At 38.3% G+C, this 20398-nt stretch overlaps 2 protein-coding genes and 1 non-coding gene across 5 annotated transcripts; 2 read left to right on the forward strand and 1 right to left on the reverse strand.

Annotated features, from left to right (window-relative positions):
- Window positions 1-624: 624 nt before the first annotated feature.
- On the forward strand, window positions 625-697 carry TRNAK-UUU. Its single transcript has one exon. It is a non-coding gene; the product is annotated as a tRNA-Lys (tRNA).
- Window positions 698-9591: 8894 nt separating this feature from the next.
- LOC116188011 (fimbrin-2) lies at window positions 9592-15395 on the forward strand. The gene is made up of 14 exons (XM_031517109.1): window positions 9592-9969; window positions 10329-10499; window positions 10929-11170; window positions 11262-11433; window positions 11544-11582; window positions 11676-11744; window positions 11845-11961; window positions 12180-12391; window positions 13025-13180; window positions 13738-13937; window positions 14028-14185; window positions 14646-14742; window positions 14857-14948; window positions 15091-15395. Exons 1-14 carry the CDS (start codon window positions 9883-9885, stop codon window positions 15256-15258), a joined length of 1980 nt encoding a protein of 659 aa, XP_031372969.1. The 5' UTR covers window positions 9592-9882; the 3' UTR covers window positions 15259-15395.
- A 41-nt stretch (window positions 15396-15436) lies between these two features.
- LOC116188012 (probable sodium/metabolite cotransporter BASS3, chloroplastic) lies at window positions 15437-19214 on the reverse strand. Of its 3 annotated transcripts, XR_004152176.1 has the most exons (7): window positions 18697-19214; window positions 18129-18224; window positions 17723-18029; window positions 16987-17234; window positions 16332-16827; window positions 15705-15858; window positions 15437-15608 (listed from the first exon to the last, which is right to left on the reverse strand). XR_004152176.1 is itself a non-coding variant. In XM_031517110.1 (5 exons), the coding sequence occupies exons 1-5, from the start codon at window positions 19068-19070 to the stop codon at window positions 16590-16592; spliced, it is 1263 nt and encodes a 420-aa protein (XP_031372970.1). In that variant the 5' UTR covers window positions 19071-19214; the 3' UTR covers window positions 16215-16589. The 3 variants fall into 3 exon arrangements, 1 of the variants encoding a protein (XP_031372970.1); XR_004152177.1 differs by lacking the exon at window positions 15705-15858; XM_031517110.1 differs by lacking the exons at window positions 15437-15608; window positions 15705-15858 and having other exon boundaries at window positions 16215-16827.
- Window positions 19215-20398: the final 1184 nt, after the last annotated feature.

The following is a 20398-nucleotide window of genomic DNA, read 5'->3' on the forward strand; positions in this document are numbered from 1 at the left end:
GAATAGGAAATAGGATCATCTAGAACTACTTTAAATTTAAAACGGATTAGTAGACCTGGCATGCGAATCTATTCTACATGTATTCAAATCCTTTGACAAAGCAAGATTACATGCTGGTGAACAGTGTGGTAGGGTGATCAGTTAGGCTGGGCTGCACTGTCCCATATCTCCAAGATCATGCCCAACAAGTATGGGCCATGAGGCCCAAAAGTGTCATTGGGCTGAAAAGGCTGGGCCTTGGCCCAAGCTCTTCCGACTCCCAACCTATGTTAATGCTTTGCTTATCACATATAGAAAATCATGACATTGCTGGTCTGGATTTGTTGAACTATTTAGTCGGGAGTAATTAGACTTCGGTCATTAGATTTGTGTTGACCAGCCAGAGAAAATCATGTAACAAGAACTTCAAGTTCGGGAGAGCTGAAACTCGAGAGTCGAGATTGATGACGAATCTGAACGGAAACGCAATGGGCCTGTAACGTGGGATTCTTGGCACAATAGGTCTTACTAGGCGTCCAAGGAGTCCCTTACGAAGTGAATTAAGCACACGTCTTGACAACGAGGGTATAGAAAGATGATTTTTCTTAATAGACAAAATTAGATTAATAGACAAATGGACACCTAGCCGTCTTAGCTCAGCCGGTAGAGCGCGTGGCTTTTAACCACGTGGTCGTGGGTTCGATTCCCACAGACGGCGATATGTTTTTTTTTAAAAAAAATTTATTAACTTCCTTTTTTCTTATTTTTCTTTTTCCTGTATTGTGTTTATTTTCCTGCTTCCATTTTTTATCTTATTATTAATCTTTAACTCTTGAAATGTATAAATTCTCTTGCGAAAAATGATTTATCGATTGAACCTCGAAATAACCAGATAACATACACATGTGGACTAGCTTGTGATGCATGTGCACATATACAGCTACATATAAGCAAAAGCATAAATCAATTTAAAACAAACTTGGCTGAAGCAAGAAATAATAACATCGAATAAAGTTGGCTAGCAAGTGTGCCGTTTAGTTTAATTTTGCATGCGTTTAGATTATGGGACCAGGCAATTGATTTGTCTAGCAAAATGTAAAGCTTTGTAGGGCATATGCACACATGCATTTGCCTTAATTGCGTTATTTCTTATATTAAATTGTCAATTAGAGGGCTCAATCATGACTTAAATTAAACCAAATAACACAATTAAACATAGAAAAGCTTGCAGTTTATGCTTATTCCACAATAAGAATATATCCTAGTAGGACTAGACAGTAGGGCTAGGTCCGACGACAATAATAATTAATGATCATTAAAAATGTCATCGTACTTTGCTTATGAAGAATGTCGATTTCGTTGTGAATAACAGTTCGTTGGTATATGTACCGATCGCTCCTACTATCAGAGAAAGAGACCTGCATCATGCGTGCACTGTGACATTTATCATTGATCAAAAGTATTAGTAATAGCTCGATGACTCGGTCCACATTTTGGATCTATCATTTTTTTTTTCCCTTGATGGCCCAGATTCAATTTTGGACGTGTCAAGAATAGAGGTTGAGATATGTTACATCTTTTAATTTACTGTTGAGATCGGGTCGTTCAGTTGTATATATTGAATTATCCCTTTTGCTAGAACATAAAGAGGGAAAAGACGCAACCCGATCTTAAATGATGTAGCAAATCAGTCTTTGAATCACAATATACATAGAATCATATGCCTTTTGCCCACATAATCGTATCAGCTAACAATGATGAAGGACTCAAAGCCCAGTTATTAGCATAAATAGAGAGGCAGCCCCCATGTGTGCAATGGTCCCCTTTGTTTCATGAGGAGTTGTGATACTAAGATCACACAGGACCCCAGTAATCGCGCTAATATTGATAAAGAAATGTTGTTAAATGACCAAAAAACCGAAACACCATCGTCCTAAATTAAAATCGGTCACATATCATATATTCATTATAACATATTACTTGCGAGTCAAAGATTGATCGGTGTTGACGCGTCTGATATAAACCAATAGAAGCATGTGATGCTCCCGGACTAAACTGCAAGTCCCCGTATGCCCTAGTAGTTAACGGTACAAAGATGTTGGCATATAATTTAGAGGAAATATTCAGTGAGTGATACGGAATCACATGACTGTGTAAAACTCAATCAACAATTGACAATTTAAGGTGGAGAGAGAAATTTGTAGTACAATAATAGATATTTTTATATGTGCTGGATGCTGATTGAGTTTTACAAAGACACGTGGCTGTGTATTACTCACAGATATTTCTCCTAAAGATTGATTGTTGAAAGATTTGATCAAGCATTTCAGTTTTACGATCGATGATTGATGATAACAAAATATCACCATCTTTAGAGATCTTATGCCTTTCTTTTTTCCATGGATCCCCATGAAATTCCTTACATATATTGATATGCATGTTGGGAGAAGTAGAAGGAAAACCAGCAAGGATTGCTTCATATTCAATGATAAAAAAGGCGTTCCAATTCTTCCCATATTTGTTCATATAGCTTTTCCCAAAAGAACAACTTTAATAAAATAAAAATCCCCTCACAAGGCTACTTGGATCGGGCATCATTGTTCTTCACGATTTTACATATATAAACAAAGGAAATTTAAAAGGTATTGAGAGAGCACCGACCGATAATTACGATCAAAACAAGTTTTTTATTTATTTATTGTGTGTTCGTTATGAGTAAATGGAACGAAAAGACCGTATGTATCTGTTACAATTTGCAATACAATTCTTTTTCCATTCTCGAATATCAGTCATAACCATATATGCATTAATAATGAAAATTGGGATGGCTTGCTCTCAAAAGATATACTTTGGGTAAGTTAGGACCTATGTCGAGTTTGACTGTACATAAAAGACCCTTATTCGACTAAGAAAGAAAAACTAGCAGTCAAGTGTTCATCATTTTTTCCTTTTAATTTCCTATGCAAATACAGTGACAGGCTGGGAATTCGCAATCTTTATCATGATATATGTATATATATATATATATATATATAATCTGAATGGGCATAATCGATCAATGAGATGAAGAAAGTGGGAAAACAATTTAGAAAAGGAGATGAACCAAATTCTTTTGGAGGCTAATGCAGTTAGGCCTCTATTAAACGGAAAAACCTACAACTAATTAACTGAAAACATATGACATATAATATATATATATATATAGATGGTCTCATGCATGAATTTCACGTGTGGAAGTTGGTTCATAACCTCCAATTATTTGAACACGCATTTACGACACATATTATCAAGCGTCAACAGGTGGAAAAAGTTTTACTCTCAAATATTATTTATTCTCAATGTATGAATTTAATTGTGAAGTGCCTAATTAGCTAGATATTCATACCCGATAGTTGAACGTTGGATATTTCAATCAATAACAAACTTATCAGTTGTATGACTACAGTTCTGATAATTGATCAAACTGCATAGTTCAAAAGAGTTACTAAACCGATCCTGCTATATATTTAACAGTATGCAACGACAACTACATACTGAAAAATGAGAGCCGATGCCGGACCAAGTCATTATTATTCAACCGAGTCGGAAAGGTTTTAGGTGATGAGTGTGTGGGACTTTGAGCACATAAAGAAGGACCTATACCATCCCCATTATTGATAGAGAGAAATCACTTCCTTCTCTTTCACAATATAAACTTTTCCCTTCCTTTCCTTCATCCTCTTTTCTCTATTGGGCCCTCCATCACATGCAACCTATTCTTCCCCATGCCATCAACTTGTTATCAAGAAAAGAGATGTATACACACAAACTCCCCTTTCCCATCTTTACGAGTAAGATGTCAATTTTCTTCCCAAAATCTCAAAACAAAAGCATTGCATGAAACCTAAATCTCATGCTTTAGGGTCGATCGACGGCTCTCTTCTAGCTCGCTCGATTATTGTGTAAGATCTCTGGCCTTCTTAGTTTATACAGGAGTGTAACGACGGATCAGAGTTACTTTCTGTATATACAAGATTCAATCGCCGTACTAAACTTTCCATAAATGCGCATAGGATTCAGAAACAACCGTGAGTTTCGGTTGTTCTTGGTCTTTGGAAGTTTCGAAGTTCCACCACCAAGTAAAAGAAGTTCTCCCTTTACTAAAGTTTTGATGGTTATAATTTTAGAAATGATTTTTTTTTTGGGGTGAGATCAGGGGTGTGTTTCAGCCTACTGCTTTGAGTAATATGCTTGGGCATCGACTTGGTCATGTCTATAAGATACTTGCAATAAGTTTTGCATAACAAGTAAGTCTGCTTACATAGAGTGCATTTTATCAATTACATCGCATCTCATTGTCAGGACATATATATATATATAGCTCGATAAAACTATGTTGTTCCCTTCAATACTTGTCGGATAAAGTTGATTTGATGCAATTCCTAATCTGCTTTTCTTCTGGTTGGCACACTTCCTCAGCTTTAATTGTTCCGAGGCCATCAGGACTTGGAATTTTCTTTATGTTCGATTGTCCACTTCACCAAACACAGCAATCCTTTGAGCTCTATTATCCTTTAAAACGAGATCTCGACATTTTGCTATAATGAAGAGTGTTTGTTCTTCTTTTCTTTGTTTTCAATTGCCAAAATTGAGAGGGACATACATCCTCAAACTCTAAAGCATATATGTTCGATTATGTATCACAGCCTGTTTTAAGCATGTCTTTGTTGGCTCTTCGGCGAGGTACGCCTTTTTTCTCCCGTTTACAAGAGAGACGCGTGGACCTATAAAGAAAATAAAATGGAAAAATATTTGACCATAAAAAAAAATCCTATTTATGAGATAATAGAATATACTTATTTTGTTGGTTCAATGGTTCTAGGTCGATGGCAAATGTCACTGACGTACCATACTAAACCCCTGGTAAGTTGTTATCGAATGATACACATCTCTTATGTACCATTTAGGCCCACAATTGCATGCGTAGTACGTAGTAGTATTAGTCTTTGAATTCTCATTTGTCCAATAGGCCAATACCATCCCGATACTATCTAGCTAGTTTTTGGACCTCGTGATTCCATGTGAAGAACAGCAGCTACAAGCGCGAAGATAAAGTTAATTAATGTGTTGCATTAGAAGTAATAATTACTATTGATCACTTAATTGTAGATCTCGATGGATCGAGAGCTTGCAAGATTGCTTACGAGCAGGAACAGTGTCAAAATTTCATCAGACTTATACGAATATGTGCTTACTTCTACTTCAAAACTCAAGCTATTAAGTTGTTGGATCCATATTTAATATAAACTTGTAATTTCTTTCTTAATTTTTCCGTGTGAGACAACATATTTCAACACTAACTCTCACGTGGCAACGTGTCCGGACCCAATATTTGGACTTGGGGAGCGAAATCTTAAAGGGGCCGAATAGTTAGATATAATTTATCTGAGTTAGGGGTGAATATAAAAATTTCATCAAAATTCAAGAACAATATGTAAATTTCCTTAAGCTGTGGAAATTGTAAGGGAAGTCTGTCACCCCAGCCCCCATCGTCCATCCCTGTTTATGAGCTTCTCTTCTTCTTCTTCTTGTTTTTTTTTTTCGGTTATAAAGGAGCCTAATGGCCGAATACAAGAATAAAAATAGTAAAACTAAATAAGAGGCACAAAACTCTCACTGTTCATCCGCTTTAAGTTTAGCATTATGACAATCTTACCGTTTTGCAAGATCTCTCCTTCCTCTTTTTTGACTGTAATAGTTATTTGTTAATCAAAGAAGAAAATAATTATTTCGACATAGTACCCTTTTCCACATGGTTACACTATAATGCCTTCCTCGCTAATATTATGGCAAGGCAAGGCGAAAGTTCCATTGTTAAATATTATCGATGGCATCGTCCATCTGGTTTTGGTTCTTCCATTATCAAACTTGGAAAATTTTGTTCTCCGTACGTTGCAGGACGAAGAACACTTTTACCTGTTTCTCATGTCATGTGGCAAGAAATGATCAATAATTTACATATATGTTTTGCACCGAGACATACCGTGCTAGAACGACATGTTCGAAAGATATATGCACAGGTTTGATTCGCTTGGATGCATATGAATTGTCTTTCATCATGATGGGTCATCGTATGACTTGATTGCAAATGTTTTTAGCATGTAACGAGCTGAAATGGTACGACGTGAAAGATGGGTTGTTTGAATCTCTTGGATGCATACGAATTGTCTTTGACATATTGGATCGTCGTGTAACTGATTGCAGGGTGACTAGGCCTCTAGGGTTTCATTCATTTTATTGAAAAAAATGGAAAGTGGTTTATGGACCTAGTTGAAAAGCACTCCTATAATTAATGTATGGTATCTAACATATAATAAATAACCTAACCAAACTTTATAATACAACACCGATGTTGTATAAAATTGAAGCGCTTCAGTTTTATAATTTTCATTTGCACAAAACGTGTGGGATTTCCATTTGACAACTTTTGCATCATCGTTTGCATGACTTTCAAGTGAAAATTTCTCATTTGGCAACCCTTAACTCATCATCGCATGACCTTTCAATTGAAAAGAATAATAAATTCATAAAAAGATTCATGTACGTATAAATCCATATTAAATGAATTTGATTGGTTTTTGTACATACTGGTAATGAATTTTAGATACTTCGTCTATATATTCTGTATATATAAGTATATAATTAAAATCTTTTCAAAAAATTAAAAATTCTCCCAATAATTTTAAATTTTTTCTTGAAATATGAAATGTTTTTTGAAATCTAATGTATTACATGTTGAATAAATAAAGCATGAGAAAATTTATTGTATACAGACTATTTTTTTTCTACTTTTATTTCTTTCTCCGCCTTATCTCGACATGTTTCTTTCACGATCAGTATGCTCCTATATATTTTTCATTTAATTTTAAATGATAAATATTTCTATTATACTTTTTTATTCACATCGTGTGTACATTGTATATTTTTCTATAGTGTGGGCTTTTAGTAATGTTTTATTGATAATATAATCTCATATGAATCAAATTAATTTTTCTTATCATTGTAATTTTTTTGTTCTCAATTTGATTGGATTCCCTTTCTCTTTTTCCAATAGCTTTTCCTTTCATGAAAAAAGTACTATATATATATATATATATATATAAGAATAACATTTTTTTGTATCATTCAATTGTTGCAATGAAATATTTCGTTCATATATTACATAAACATATTATTTATTTCAAACCCACATGAAAGTTATAAAAAATTCCGTGCAATACATGGAAGCTCTATTTTGATAATTCACAATTTAGATTTTATTGATATTTTCTTAACAGAATTATAACATTTAAATTATGTTAAAAATCATAAATGAATGTTAAAATTTTTAAATTGAAAGATTTTCTTAATTCACGAATGTATTAAAAGTTTTACAAAAATAATAATAAAATATATAAAGTAATAAATATATAATCGAACTTGCACAATGCGCGAACTTGTACCTAGTCACTGTAAAGTCGATCGCAATCTCTTAAAATTTCATTGTGCTCGAGTTGATAAATAATAATACCAAAATACCCATATATCTGAGATTTATGTTGCGTGTTATGTGTCTTTAAACACCCCTCCTCAATGATTAACCACAAGGTTGGGCGATTGCTATTGTACCATCTTAATCTTAAAATTTCTATGGAACTGTATATATAGGTCTGCACCATCACCTTCTCAAAGATTACAACTGATAAATAATGTTATACAGGTCTTATATAAACTCGGGATTTATGTCCTTCTTGGGCGGCGTGGGAAGTGCTTTTCTTTGCCTCTCAACATAATCTATTTTCTCAACTAGGGATGGACCAATTGGGGTTAGGGGAACTGACAGGAATAGTCACCCTCCTAAAATTTTGACAGCATAGCCGCATAAGAAAGTTTATATATTAGTCTTCAAATTTGGAGAAAATTTATAATTATAGCCGTCCATCATCGGGAAAAACACCTTCTATTCGCCCCCTCTACAATCTCACCCCCTTAACCCCAAACTCTCGGTCCGTCCATGTTCTTAACAATCTGGCTTGTCATACCAAACACCGACTTAATTTTTAGAGAAAGTATTTTCTCTATAGTGCATTTTATCTTCTTCTTTTTTATTTCTTAAGAAATGAAGAATAATTTTTTAAATAGAATTTTCCCAACATTGAAATGAGATCTGGCTGAGAGAGCTCGATAGTTTTGGGAAAAAAATGAATTTTTTTTTAATTCTTTCTGTTTGTCATGAAAGACTTGGCTTGGGTTGGGTCGGAGGACGTCACATAGCCGTTGGGGCTTATCCGACTTTTTAAAAGTCACGCAAAAGCTTCCCTCTCACGTGGGACTCATCATTTGAATAAAACGCCCCCTACAAATCATCTGCTCCGCCTGCCTTCCCATAATTGCCCCCCTCGCTCCCACCTCTTCAATTAACAAACAGGCCCCTTCCCCTCTCGTGAAGTTGGATAATAATTCATTGACCATCTAACGTTACATTTTCGATAAAATTACGGGTATCATTAACCTATTAGTTGAGACTAATTATGTACAAGTTGCAACTTAGTTTTAGCTATGAGGTGTTTCCATTGAACTTTGGATTCTTGCTTTCCCGATAAAGTTTGTCCACTGAAAGTTTAATTTATCGTTGAGTCACATTCTCGTTATTCCATATTACATTAATATGATGTCACATTTGCATTCATTATAAGCAAGCAAATTAAATTTACTTGAGTTTAGGGAGTGTTTAATAGCTCCAACTTGTAAGTTCAAACTGTGTTAAATTCATGTTTTAACTTATTTTATGGTTTAATTCATAATAAGATCTCCTTGACATTTACCTAAAAATTCTAAATTTATGTGTTAATCGTTAACCAAAAGTTTGCATTTGTTTTGAAAATTCTTGCAGGAATTATAGATAGATACTTCACTAGAAATTGTGTTTGTCATTTATTCATTCTACTGTGAGAAATTGTGCAGAATGATTAAAAACATGTTAGTCGAATCGAGAAAGAAATATATAGAGGTCTTATTAGCAATTGCAATGGGTTGTGACTCTAATCCACCATATCACCAAATGAAAAGTTTCGTCGACTAATTATCTATTTATTCTTCACCTTTCTATCTTTTTTACAACAAGCCGTTGGTTAATAAGCTATATCGATCCAATAAGCCGTTAGTTCAAATCTCAGGAAGCTCACTTAAGTGAGAATAACCTTTAAAACCTGATTTCTTGAAATCGAGAGACAATATTTCTAACAATTTTTCTTTTTTCGTTTTCCACCTCCCGGAATTACTTCCATTTATTAATTAATGAGCTTACAAAAAAAGAAAAAGCCAAGTGGTGGAGGACAAATTAGTCATATGCGAAAAGATTAATAGGGAGCACGGTGGACCCGTCCTCAGGAGCAAACAGTGCTCACCATCCGGCCAAGAGAGGGGAAGACAAGTCAAGTCTGCCTTAGCCCGGGCGCATGCACCGCATGTTAAGGGAAATCTGCGGGACCCACATGCTTTTCCCTATGAGCGCATGAGCCCGGCAGCATGTAGAACGAGAGGACAGTCTCGGTATAATTTGAATTCTCGGACCAGCTTTGAGCACTGACAGCTCCGCAACGTCCCTAGTGTTTGGCCAGGCCTTCGCTCTCTCTCTCTCTCTCTCTCTCTCTCTAAACTCGTTGAGCTGAGCTGAGCTGAAGAAGAAGAAGAAGAAGAAGAAGAAGAAGAGGAGGAGGAAGAGAAGAGGTATTGCATCGGAGCGCTCCGATCGGTGCGTAGAGAGACGATCACACTCACACTCCATTAGGAGAGGGTGCGTGTGATCGTTCACTGGGGTATTAACACCATACTTGCTGCCTTCCAGCTCAAGTTCGTAGCTGAGCTAAGATCGGGCCGCCGGAGATGTCGGGATACGTCGGAATTCTCGTGTCGGATCCATGGCTCCAGAACCAGTTCACTCAAGTCGAGCTCCGCAGCTTGAAGACTCAAGTAAGCTCGTTTGCCGTCCGCATCCTCCCGCTCTCTGTTTCATAGCTCGATATCGATTCAGACCGATCCAATATCCCGACTTCAGTCAGTTTTCGGTCCATCGGGAAGTTTCTCGTGTGCGATAAGTGCTTAAATTCCGATCCTCTGTTCTTTATGGCTATGGACCATGAGCGTTTGCTAAGTTTAAGCACGCATCGGTTTGACCTCTGATGATATGTCGAAAGGCACTTTTCTCGGTGCGAATCATCGGTTTTTGGAGAAGTACAGATTTGGTCCTGTTCCTAATCATTTCACGAAATCACGGATTCGATATGCTCTGCTTGTACGTATAATGGTGTGATATCCCTTTCCTTTGGCAGTTCATGAGCATGAGGAGGGAGTCTGGGAAGCTTACGCTCGGAGACTTGCCGTCCAAGATGTCCAGATTGAAAGTTATCGGCGAGATTCTGACTGAAGAAGAGAGAGAACTGATCATCCAGGATATGTATCAAAACATGGACGATGAGGTTGATTTTGAGTCCTTTCTGAGGGTAAGTCACAATTCATTGATCATTCCGTGCCGAACCGTTTCAGCTTAACGAAATCCTCGTTAACTTTTGTTGTGAATCTATCTGATACATCAGTCTACTTTGCAACGGTTACTATGACCCGACAGATTGCTGGGAATATACTAAAACTTTCTAAAAATGTGTAAAATTTCTCTTTTTAAAAGACTCATAAAAGATTTGCTTTGTTGGTCCTAACTTTCTAATCGAATAACAATTCGAAAACTAATTAATCTGCATTTTCGTTTCTCCCGGAATTAGCAACTCTCTGATTACATAAATTGATCAATCGAATATGGCCTGCCGCCTGCTGGAGAAGGTCGAGAAAGGCACTATACGATGAGGGAAATTTCCATATTTTATCTTCCTTTTCCACGGTTTTCAAGTAACAATATGGTATTTCACCAATGACAGGTCTACTTAAAGTTACAAGCACAAGCAACTTCCAGAAGGGGTAGCGGCGCCAAAGATTCGTTTTCATTTCTTAAAGCTGCTACGACTACGTTGCTGCACACGATCAGCGAATCAGAGAAGGCATCTTATGTTGAGCACATAAACAACTACCTTAAGGATGATGAGTTCTTAAAGAAGTATCTTCCGATAGATCCGTCAACAAATGATCTGTTTGAAATTGCCAAGGACGGTGTTCTTCTCTGGTAATGTAACTTTGATTTCTGCAAATATATGCTCTTCCCTTCAATTCATATATGAACCTTTTATACTGAAAGAAATTCGTTGTACCTGCAGCAAGCTTATCAATGTGGCAGTTCCCGGGACAATTGACGAACGTGCAATCAACACTAAGAGGATACTCAATCCTTGGGAAAGAAACGAAAATCACACACTCTGTCTGAATTCTGCTAAGGCTATTGGATGTACTGTCGTGAATATAGGGACCCAGGACTTCATTGAAGGAAGGGTATGTATTCATGCTATTTTCCGTACATGCATTCATGCTTTATTAACTAATTGTGCTTTGCCTTTTTCTTCGACCATCATAAAAAAAATGTATTGTGTTTTCATGAACAGCGGCATCTTGTTCTTGGAGTGATTTCTCAGATTATCAAGGTATGACTTTTGGAACATCCTCTTTGCCCAGTTCTTGTTATTATTAATGTACTGTGAATAAGGAGTAATAAAGGCGGTATTTTTTTTCTGTAGATACAATTACTGGCTGATCTCAACTTGAAGAAGACACCTCAGTTGGTGGAGTTGGTCGATGATAGTAAGGTAATTTATGCTTCCTCTTACTCCAGCTTCAGTTGCATCTTTAATCATGATGCGCAGAAAACTTTGCACCTCTAATACTCTGTTGATTGAAAATTTACAGGATGTGGAAGAGCTGATGAGTCTACCGCCAGAGAAGATCTTGTTGAGATGGATGAATTTTCAGTTAAAGAAATCAGAATACAGGAAAACAGTCACGAACTTCTCATCTGATGTTAAGGTACATCCTTTCTGCCCACTTATTTATCTGGCCTTATGTTTGGCTTCATGCTATGGACGTGCTTTGAAGATTGCACCACCGCAGCTTGTCTCATTTTCGTCATCTGCTTAAGTTCTAACTTCAATACATGCAGCTAAATCAGCAGAGACTGTGAATGATGGTTAGAACTGATATTTTTACGGTGTTAGCATCTGAAAATATACATTTCAAATCTGCAGGATGCTGAGGCATATGCCTACCTTTTAAAAGTGCTCGCTCCAGAGCATGGGGACAAATCCATATTTGCTGTAAAAGATCCCCTGGGAAGAGCCAAGTTAGTCCTTCAACATGCGGACAGGATGGGTTGCAAGAGATATCTAACTGCAAAGGACATAGTGGAGGGGTCGCCAAATCTTAATCTTGCTTTTGTCGCGCACATATTCCAGCACAGGTGAGAGAGATTTTAGAGAAATGAGGTCTCCCGGCGCTACTGATATAATGATATTCTTTCTCTGCTCAATCTCATAATCCACTATATAAGTCTCATGCGTTGTACACGTACATTTTCTTATGCGAGTTTTTCGTGTTCATTATCGACCATATGAGCCTTATAATAGCTGCTATCAATATCTCTTCGATGCAAACATTATCCCCACTCATCTCAGTGTCTTCCAAAAACATTATCCATATTAATACCATGATCATCATCACATGGATGTGGTAGATGCAACAGTCTATCAGCATAGTACACAATTATCGACATTATTCCAGCTTATGAGATATTCCCTTCTAATACCATTATACTTCCATGGAACAACCATTTTTCAGATCATGTAATTTGGACTATATACGATTTACTAAAGAGGTTCAAAATGCATTCTTATTCTCTACAACTAGTTGCTCTATTTACTGGCCAGTCCAAGTTTTTCATGAGTATTTAAGTACTGTCTTTGCATGTTAAGATTCACGTACTGTGTGTGTCTGATTCCGTTGATGATATGATCACGAGTGTCAAGCGTTTTAATATCTAATGGATTTGCCGTGATATCTCTATTTATACAACTTTTGATTCCTTTAACTGTAGGAATGGGCTGTCAACTCAAACAAAGCAAATATCTTTTCTTGATGCTTCTCTGGAAGACACCCAAGTATCAAGAGAAGAAAGAGCGTTCCGCTTCTGGATTAACAGCTTTGGACATTCAACTTATATCAACAACGTGTTTGAAGATGTCAGAAATGGGTAATGCTTATACCCTAACTGTTTTCTTGGTTTCTTATTTTTAAGGGTTAATTATACTGGTGGTTCAAAAAATTTTAATAATGTATCGGGTTGGTCCAAAAAGTTTTTTTGCTACTTGATGGTACAAAATATTTTAAAGTTGTAACATGATAGTACAAACCGTCATCTCGCCATTGATGCCGTTAAGCCGTCCTGTACAAGACTGTAAATTTGACACCATCATGTAAGTTAGGTAAAACATTTTGTACTATTAAGTTACAACTTCCAAACATTTTGCGCTATCATGTAACGTCCTACAAAAATCGGTTTTACACCATCAGCGTTGGCTTGACGACATCAATGGCAAGATGACGGTTTGTACTATCATGTTACAATTTTGAAACATTTTGTACTATCAAGTAGCAAAAAAAACTTTTTGGACCAACCTGATACATTATTAAAACTTTTTGGACTATCAATATAATTTACCCTATTTTTAAATGAGAATGTTCCTTCATACCTTGAAAACATAGGATCAAAACTTTTCATGCTTATGTAAATTACTCTTTCTATGTTAGGTGGGTATTACTGGAAACCCTTGACAAGGTGTCACCCGGTATTGTCAACTGGAAGATTGCAAATAAGCCTCCCATTAAGATGCCATTTAAGAAAGTAGAAAACTGCAATCAGGTCGTGAAAATTGGAAAACAGTTGAAGTTTTCCCTGGTAAATGTTGCCGGAAATGACATAGTGCAAGGGAACAAAAAGTTAATATTGGGTAAGCCTCTTCTAATGAAAACCTGCCTATATTTTGATTTTCTTTCTCTACAAGAACTAACAAACCTTAAAAAAATTGGAAAATTTTCAGCTTATTTGTGGCAACTGATGCGGTTCAACATCCTCCAACTCCTCAAGAACTTGAGATTCCATTCCCATGGGAAGGAAATTAGTGATGCTGACATATTGGAATGGGCCAACACCAAAGTGCGAAATAACGGAAGTCACAGTCGCATGGACAGCTTTAAGGTACCATAGATAGTGTGTGTGTGTCTGATCAGTGAGCACTGCTAGGAATCCAATCACTTTATGGTTACATCATTACCTCACCTTATGCTCCATCCACAGATGAAGGACAATGAACTGATAATCTTAAAGCAATATTAATAGGACATAAGTTCGATCTTCAATATTTTCTATCAGTACCGTATTTTCTATTCATTGGACATCATTAGGGTTACACTTCCCATATTTTGATAAGAGCATAGCTCAGTTCCTAAATTCCTTAATCCCAGGATTCCATTTTTTTCAAAGCATTAGTATTTCGTTGTCCCGATTTGTGTAAGCATAAGAGTCAGGATAGTATTTTCTTTCTTAACAGGAGAATTACCTTAAGCATGAACCTTCCATGTTTGCCTTGTGTTTATTTAAACGATCGGCGTTTCAGAACAGAGATTTATCATTCCGTGATTATACATTACTTGTACAGGACAAGAGTTTGTCCGATGGCATCTTCTTCTTGGAACTTCTCAGTGCTGTTCAGCCCAGAGTTGTAAACTGGTCTCTTGTTACAAAAGGAGTATCAGGTAAATCTTTTCTCCAAAAAAAAACAAAAAGAAAAAAGAACCGGTAATTCTCCTCATAACCTTGCAATCAGAATTGTCTTAATTTGTTATGCTTCAACATTGTTACCACTGCAGATGAGGAGAAAAAGATGAACGCCTCCTACATCATCAGTATCGCGAGGAAGCTCGGATGTACCATCTTTTTGCTTCCCGAGGATATAACTGAGGTAAATCTTGAGATCATTCTGTTACATCAAGTGAATGTATGAGTTTTTCAATTTGTTTCCAACTTTAGGAGTGAATTGGAGAACGAATTCTTCTGAATCGGTATCTGATTAGCCGGCTTTAATTGGAATCGTGTTTTACCAGGTGAATCAGAAGATGATCCTCACGTTGACGGCAAGCATCATGTACTGGTTCCTACAACATCCCGTGGACGAAAGGCCCTCTGCGACTTCAGACAGCGAGACATCCTCAAACTCGACCACAGACGACTCTGCGTCCGATTCATCTTCTTCAGAGAACGGAATGTTGTAAAAATAGAAATTGGTAATTCAAAGCTTTCGCAAAAGTTTTGTGGATTGATTTGGAAAGATAAGTGTTTGCTTATCAACTTGCAGGAAATATGAGTATATCTGAATTAAGTTTTGCTTGAGCGATTGCATATGTGATTAGTTTCCACCTTCGAATCAGATTTCGTGCTTCTATCAAGAACTTCCTTCTTCAACTTTGGGTTCGATCATTTCCAAACCTTTCAATTCATCTTCAGTCATCTAGAAAAGTACATGATAATTACCGAATACGAGATACATATGAGATCTCATTGTTCGTATTCCTTCAGTAAGGGTCCTGCTGCTTCTAGTTCTGTCAATGCCATCTTTCTTTCCCTGCAGTAACCAAGTATCATAGCATGAAGTACTTCCATTACAGAGTGAACACTTTCCTCGAGTTAAACCGATTAGATGAAACAAACGATGCCTTACCATTTTTGCAAGGTCTGTTTAATCAACGGCTCATAGTCTCGTGAAATTTGTTAAAATCCAAAGCACATCAATGTCACTCACGATCAACATAATTGGAGAGATACGGCAAGATTCCTTTCCTTTAGGAGTCATTCTCAGTTTGCAAAAGCTTCCTCTAGAAATATGTCGTGCATCCATTTGGAATAATGCATAAATCCAAGACAAATGATCACAAACATACAATTAGAGAAAAGCTTGCACAATCCAACAAGATTTTATGACTGGAGGCATTTTAAGAAATTCGGTGTTGCTCGCAATTTGGATCCAAAGATGGAAGGCCACAGGAGTGCCACCATTTCTCGGAAGTTTCAAAAGCTTTAAGTGTTTCCCAACACGATCGATGCAGAGGAATGTGCTCAGTGTGACAAAGGACAATCATTTGCATGGTCATCCGAAAAGGAGGAGCATATGGATTTGATTTCAGACAAAATCAGGTCTCGCAGCTAAATTTCAGTATGCGAGAGTCGCATGTCAAAAACATGAACATGTCGAAAAACTTAAAGTTCCTCAAAACTTCAATGGCGTGATAATCTGTATTCTGTACTTTCTAATTTATATTCCTGTTCCTACAAAGTAGTGTGAACTTACAATGTGAATTTCCGAGAGTCACCAAAACTTCTTCCACACCTCTCCTTTCCTATGCATCCAAAGTGGCTTCCCGTATCAATCTCTTCCGGGTAAACTATGTACAGGGAGGTCTCATTTTCCGCCCTGCCCTCCTCTCAGAGGCATGAGAAAAATATTAAATTTGCCTATACATCATTTATGTGGTACAATCCCTCACCTTCCGAATAACAAATGGATTAGTGTTTCCAATATCACCCGAGTGAGTTCTTGATTCATCCACTATGCTTCCATGGAGGGGCTGATCTCAGGGATGACTAGTGAAAGTAAGTCCTTGATCCGGGCCCCACTGCCCCAGAAGGAAGCAAGACAGAGTCCCATGATTGCCATTGCAACCACTGAGCATGCTGCAGGGACCGCCTGAGTGGTCCCAAGAAATTGGGTCGCGAGAAGCCCAGCGAGCGTCGAGCTCTGCATTCCCGTACATAAAGATATCGTCCTGCTAACCTCCTCTTCTTGCCTGTTTTGGAAAGTAAAAGATAAATCTCAGACAAGCCAAAGCACGGGTACTAAAATGGAAAGAGCTCTTCATGATAAGCTCCTTACAGACTGGTCGCAATATGGAATTCGAACACAGGTCAGTAAGAAGTTTATGACTATATGCAGGATCATTTTTTACCTTAAAGCAGGGATTTTCGAGATCCAATATCCTACAGTGAAGGCCACAGCATGGAATGTTAATACAGGGAGGACCAATCGGAGACCTTCCGCGGACAAAATTTGGGCGCGGTTTATGGCGAGAGGACTTCCTATACACATTGCAGTGCAAACCATGGCAACAAATGGCATCATAGGTTGAAGAACTGAAACTACTGGTTTTGCGTAAGTGTTCAGAACCAGACCGAGCGTGACCGGAACAAGAACCACCTGAGGAACAAAAAAGAAGACTCTGATCAAAGCCAAGCAAGGAACCTGAAACCTTCTGAGGATGCCAAGTTATTTTGAACTGTTTTTCATTTTTCTTTCCAGTTTCAAGGATTGATGGCAGTTTTCTGTTTTCATGCGCACAAAAATATGTTTGAACACTATAACATTCGCTTCAGGGATATGGAAAACCAAGGCAGTTCTTCATGCCTTCATCATCTTTTCAAGTGTGATATGACACTCCGATCTTAATTGTGTGATTTCCAAGAAAACGAAAAAACAGAAATAAGTAGGTTTTTTTTAATCCCACAGTTAAGCCAAAACATTTGTTTTTATATATTTGGCATGGAAATATTATACAAATACATCATCTGAACTTCATTACCTTACCATCTAGAACGTACTCCCATATTGCAATCAACGGAACACCCTTTGACTCTAAATAAGAAACTGGAATGTTTTAAAATCCAATGCACTCCATAGCCACAAACCTGCATTATTGACTTGGACATTGCGAAAGCATCCACGGGCACCACAGACCCAATCAGAAGCCCAGTGAGAAGAGGCGTGATGAGCACGGAGGCAATCGTGGTGGAGCTGGTGAGAAGAATGCTCAAAGCAACGTCTCCTTTACTCAAGAAGCTCCCGTAACTCGATAACTGGGCCCCGGCAACACAAGAAGTGAGCACAAACCCAGCATAAAACAACTGGGACATCCCGAACACCTGGGCCACCAACACGCCCAGTGCGGGCTTAAGCATGTACTGCGCAATGAACCCAATCGACAGTGGGACGGGCCTGACAGTACGAACACGAGAGTCACTCACTCAAGAAAAACATTATTCAAAACCGGGATGGTCGCTTAAACGTTTGTATTGGGGAGTTCTTTCTTCTTACCTTTTAAAGGCGAGAGCAAAGTCATCAAGGGAGAGCTTGATTCCTATGGATAGCATTATCCCGCCAAGAGCCGGCGCATAGAGCTCCTTCGACACCCTGCCAAACCCAAAGAAGAAAACACATACTTCATGTTGAAGATTCTTTTGTAACATCATCTAACCAAAGTATCAGCATCTGCCACTTCCAATCCAACTAGAGAAAATCATTTAATGATAATCAAAATGTAAGTATTGCCATCGACAAGTATATAGGGATTGAGAGAGAGCCCCATCCAACGATCCGGCCCCTCAGTTGCTCCGCCCCGACACCATAAAAAATTTCGGAATTAAGAACTATATAGTATTCTCCGACCAGAGAAAGGCGAATTATATAATCAGCGAAAGAGTAAAAACCTGAACTTTTCCTGAATTTTTTATGGCAACATACGAAACTTGCAGAATGAATCAAAGGCAGCATTTTAAAGGTCGTTGCGTGCATCGCTAAGCTACGGTCAACGCGTCTGTCGATATAAAAGTCAATAAGAAGGGAAGTGAAGAGAGACTCGGGGACACAGGGGAGTGACCCTCACCACGTGAAGGTCGCGGGCTGCGCGAGGGCGGCGACCGCCGTGGCCGCGACGACGAACGGGAGCATTGCCGACAGGGCCTGGGACGCGTCGTTCCTGGACGCCTCGTCCTTGCCGTCCGGCTTCACCTTAATCCCGAAGGAAAGGAGCGAGGCGTTCCCCTCCCTCCACTGCCGGCCGACTCTCCCGACGAGCGGCGCGGTCGAGCAAGAGTAGTGGACGGGTGATCGGAGCAGCGGCTTCGCGGCGTCGGAGTACGAGCAGGAGGGCGGGCAGGGGGAGTAGGGAGCCGAGGAATTGCGCCTCAGGACGGGGAGCCGGTGGAGCCGTGTGACTGGGGCGGCGAGAGACGGTGGGAAGACGGAGATTGAGGCCATGGAGAGGGGAGCCGCCGGGGAGAGCGGTGACCGCCGGCGCTAAGCTAGCGTGTGAGCTGGTGGTGGAAGGTCGGAAGTGGGATAACAGAGAGAGAGAGATATAGAGATGTGAGGGGAGAAGATCGAGGCCAGCGATGATTTTTTAAAAATGATTATTAAAATATTTAATTAGTTTATTTGCCCTTTTTTTTTTTGTGGAGGGGGAGATTTCCCGTTTCGGTCGTACGTCGTTGCGCGGGGTGGAGTCGGTGGGGTCAGGAGAGATGGACGGCTGTGATTGGGGGATCTCTACCTGCTGGGACCCACCCGGCCAGTTTGTTATAGAGAGTTTGACTTTTCGCAGTCGTCAGCACCGGCATTTGGAAGTTTGGAAAGTTCTCTTCTATAGAACATATGAGAAGTCCGCGAGGTGTCCTCCGAGAAAGTATATATTACTTCATCTACGAGGATGCGGTGCAACGGCAAATTCCGCTCTTCGTCCATAAACTTTTATAGTTTTTGTAAGGATTTGAAATTCACTAAAAACATATTGTGATAGATCAAGCTAGCATTTAAATAAAATTAATTTCAGTCAATACATTAATTTATCAATATACTTACGAAACAACAACACATTACATTCCCAAATAAATCATAATATCGGGATTATGATTTTGAGGGAAGGCTGAGAGAGGGCTCGCAATCGTCACCTTGACCTCGAGCAAGGTCTACAAAGAGAGTAGACCTCACTTAAGGTGGAGTTGGATGACGACTAGCCACCCCAACCTCCTCGGTATGAAATGGGCTTTTAGGATATTTAAGGTGGCTCACTTGGCCCCCCTGGACCTCGAGCAAAGGTAGCAGTGGCCGAAGGCAAAGTTGCTATCTTCTTTGAAAAAAAAGAGTAGGATCAAATAAATGGTACCTTTTACTTTCATAAAATTTTGGGCTTAATTCATAATTTTTGAAAGTTTCATGGCATCATGGTTTGGTTTGCACCTTAAATGTGCCATTAGAGCCACATAAATCCCAACAAGCAAAACGAAAACTATGATCTATCTTGAAATAAAAATAACTAATATAAGAAGAAGCAAATATGGGTTCCAAAAATAGGACAAAAATTTGATCCAATGAGATAAAACTATTTTTAAATAGGTTTATGAATCTCAGATGAGCTTAGAACAATTAGAGAGAAGTAAAATATATCAGTACAAATTTATTCTAACTACTGGATATACATAAATTCTTGCGTTTTTCCCTTAAACATTCTGATATGTACCTAGCCCGAAGAACATAGAGTTTTGGGTTAATAGCGCCATATAGCCTAACGTTTGAATGAATTCTTAGTT

Source organism: Punica granatum, chromosome 8, assembly GCF_007655135.1.
Source record: "Punica granatum isolate Tunisia-2019 chromosome 8, ASM765513v2, whole genome shotgun sequence".
Taxonomy (NCBI): domain Eukaryota; kingdom Viridiplantae; phylum Streptophyta; class Magnoliopsida; order Myrtales; family Lythraceae; genus Punica; species Punica granatum.

Bases quoted from the DNA above. Each gene is read 5' to 3' on its own strand.
- LOC116188011 (XM_031517109.1), top strand. From the start codon at position 9,883: ATGTCGGGATACGTCGGAATTCTCGTGTCGGATCCATGGCTCCAGAAC. The intron at 11,583-11,675 runs GTATGACTTTTG...TTTTTTCTGTAG, and splicing joins TGATTTCTCAGATTATCAAG to ATACAATTACTGGCTGATCT. The intron at 14,186-14,645 runs GTACCATAGATA...TTACTTGTACAG, and splicing joins GTCGCATGGACAGCTTTAAG to GACAAGAGTTTGTCCGATGG.
- LOC116188012 (XM_031517110.1), bottom strand. From the start codon at position 19,070: ATGGCCTCAATCTCCGTCTTCCCACCGTCTCTCGCCGCCCCAGTCACA. The intron at 18,225-18,696 runs GTGAGGGTCACT...TGGGTTTGGCAG, and splicing joins CAGCCCGCGACCTTCACGTG to GGTGTCGAAGGAGCTCTATG. The intron at 18,030-18,128 runs GTAAGAAGAAAG...TCGTACTGTCAG, and splicing joins TTTGCTCTCGCCTTTAAAAG to GCCCGTCCCACTGTCGATTG.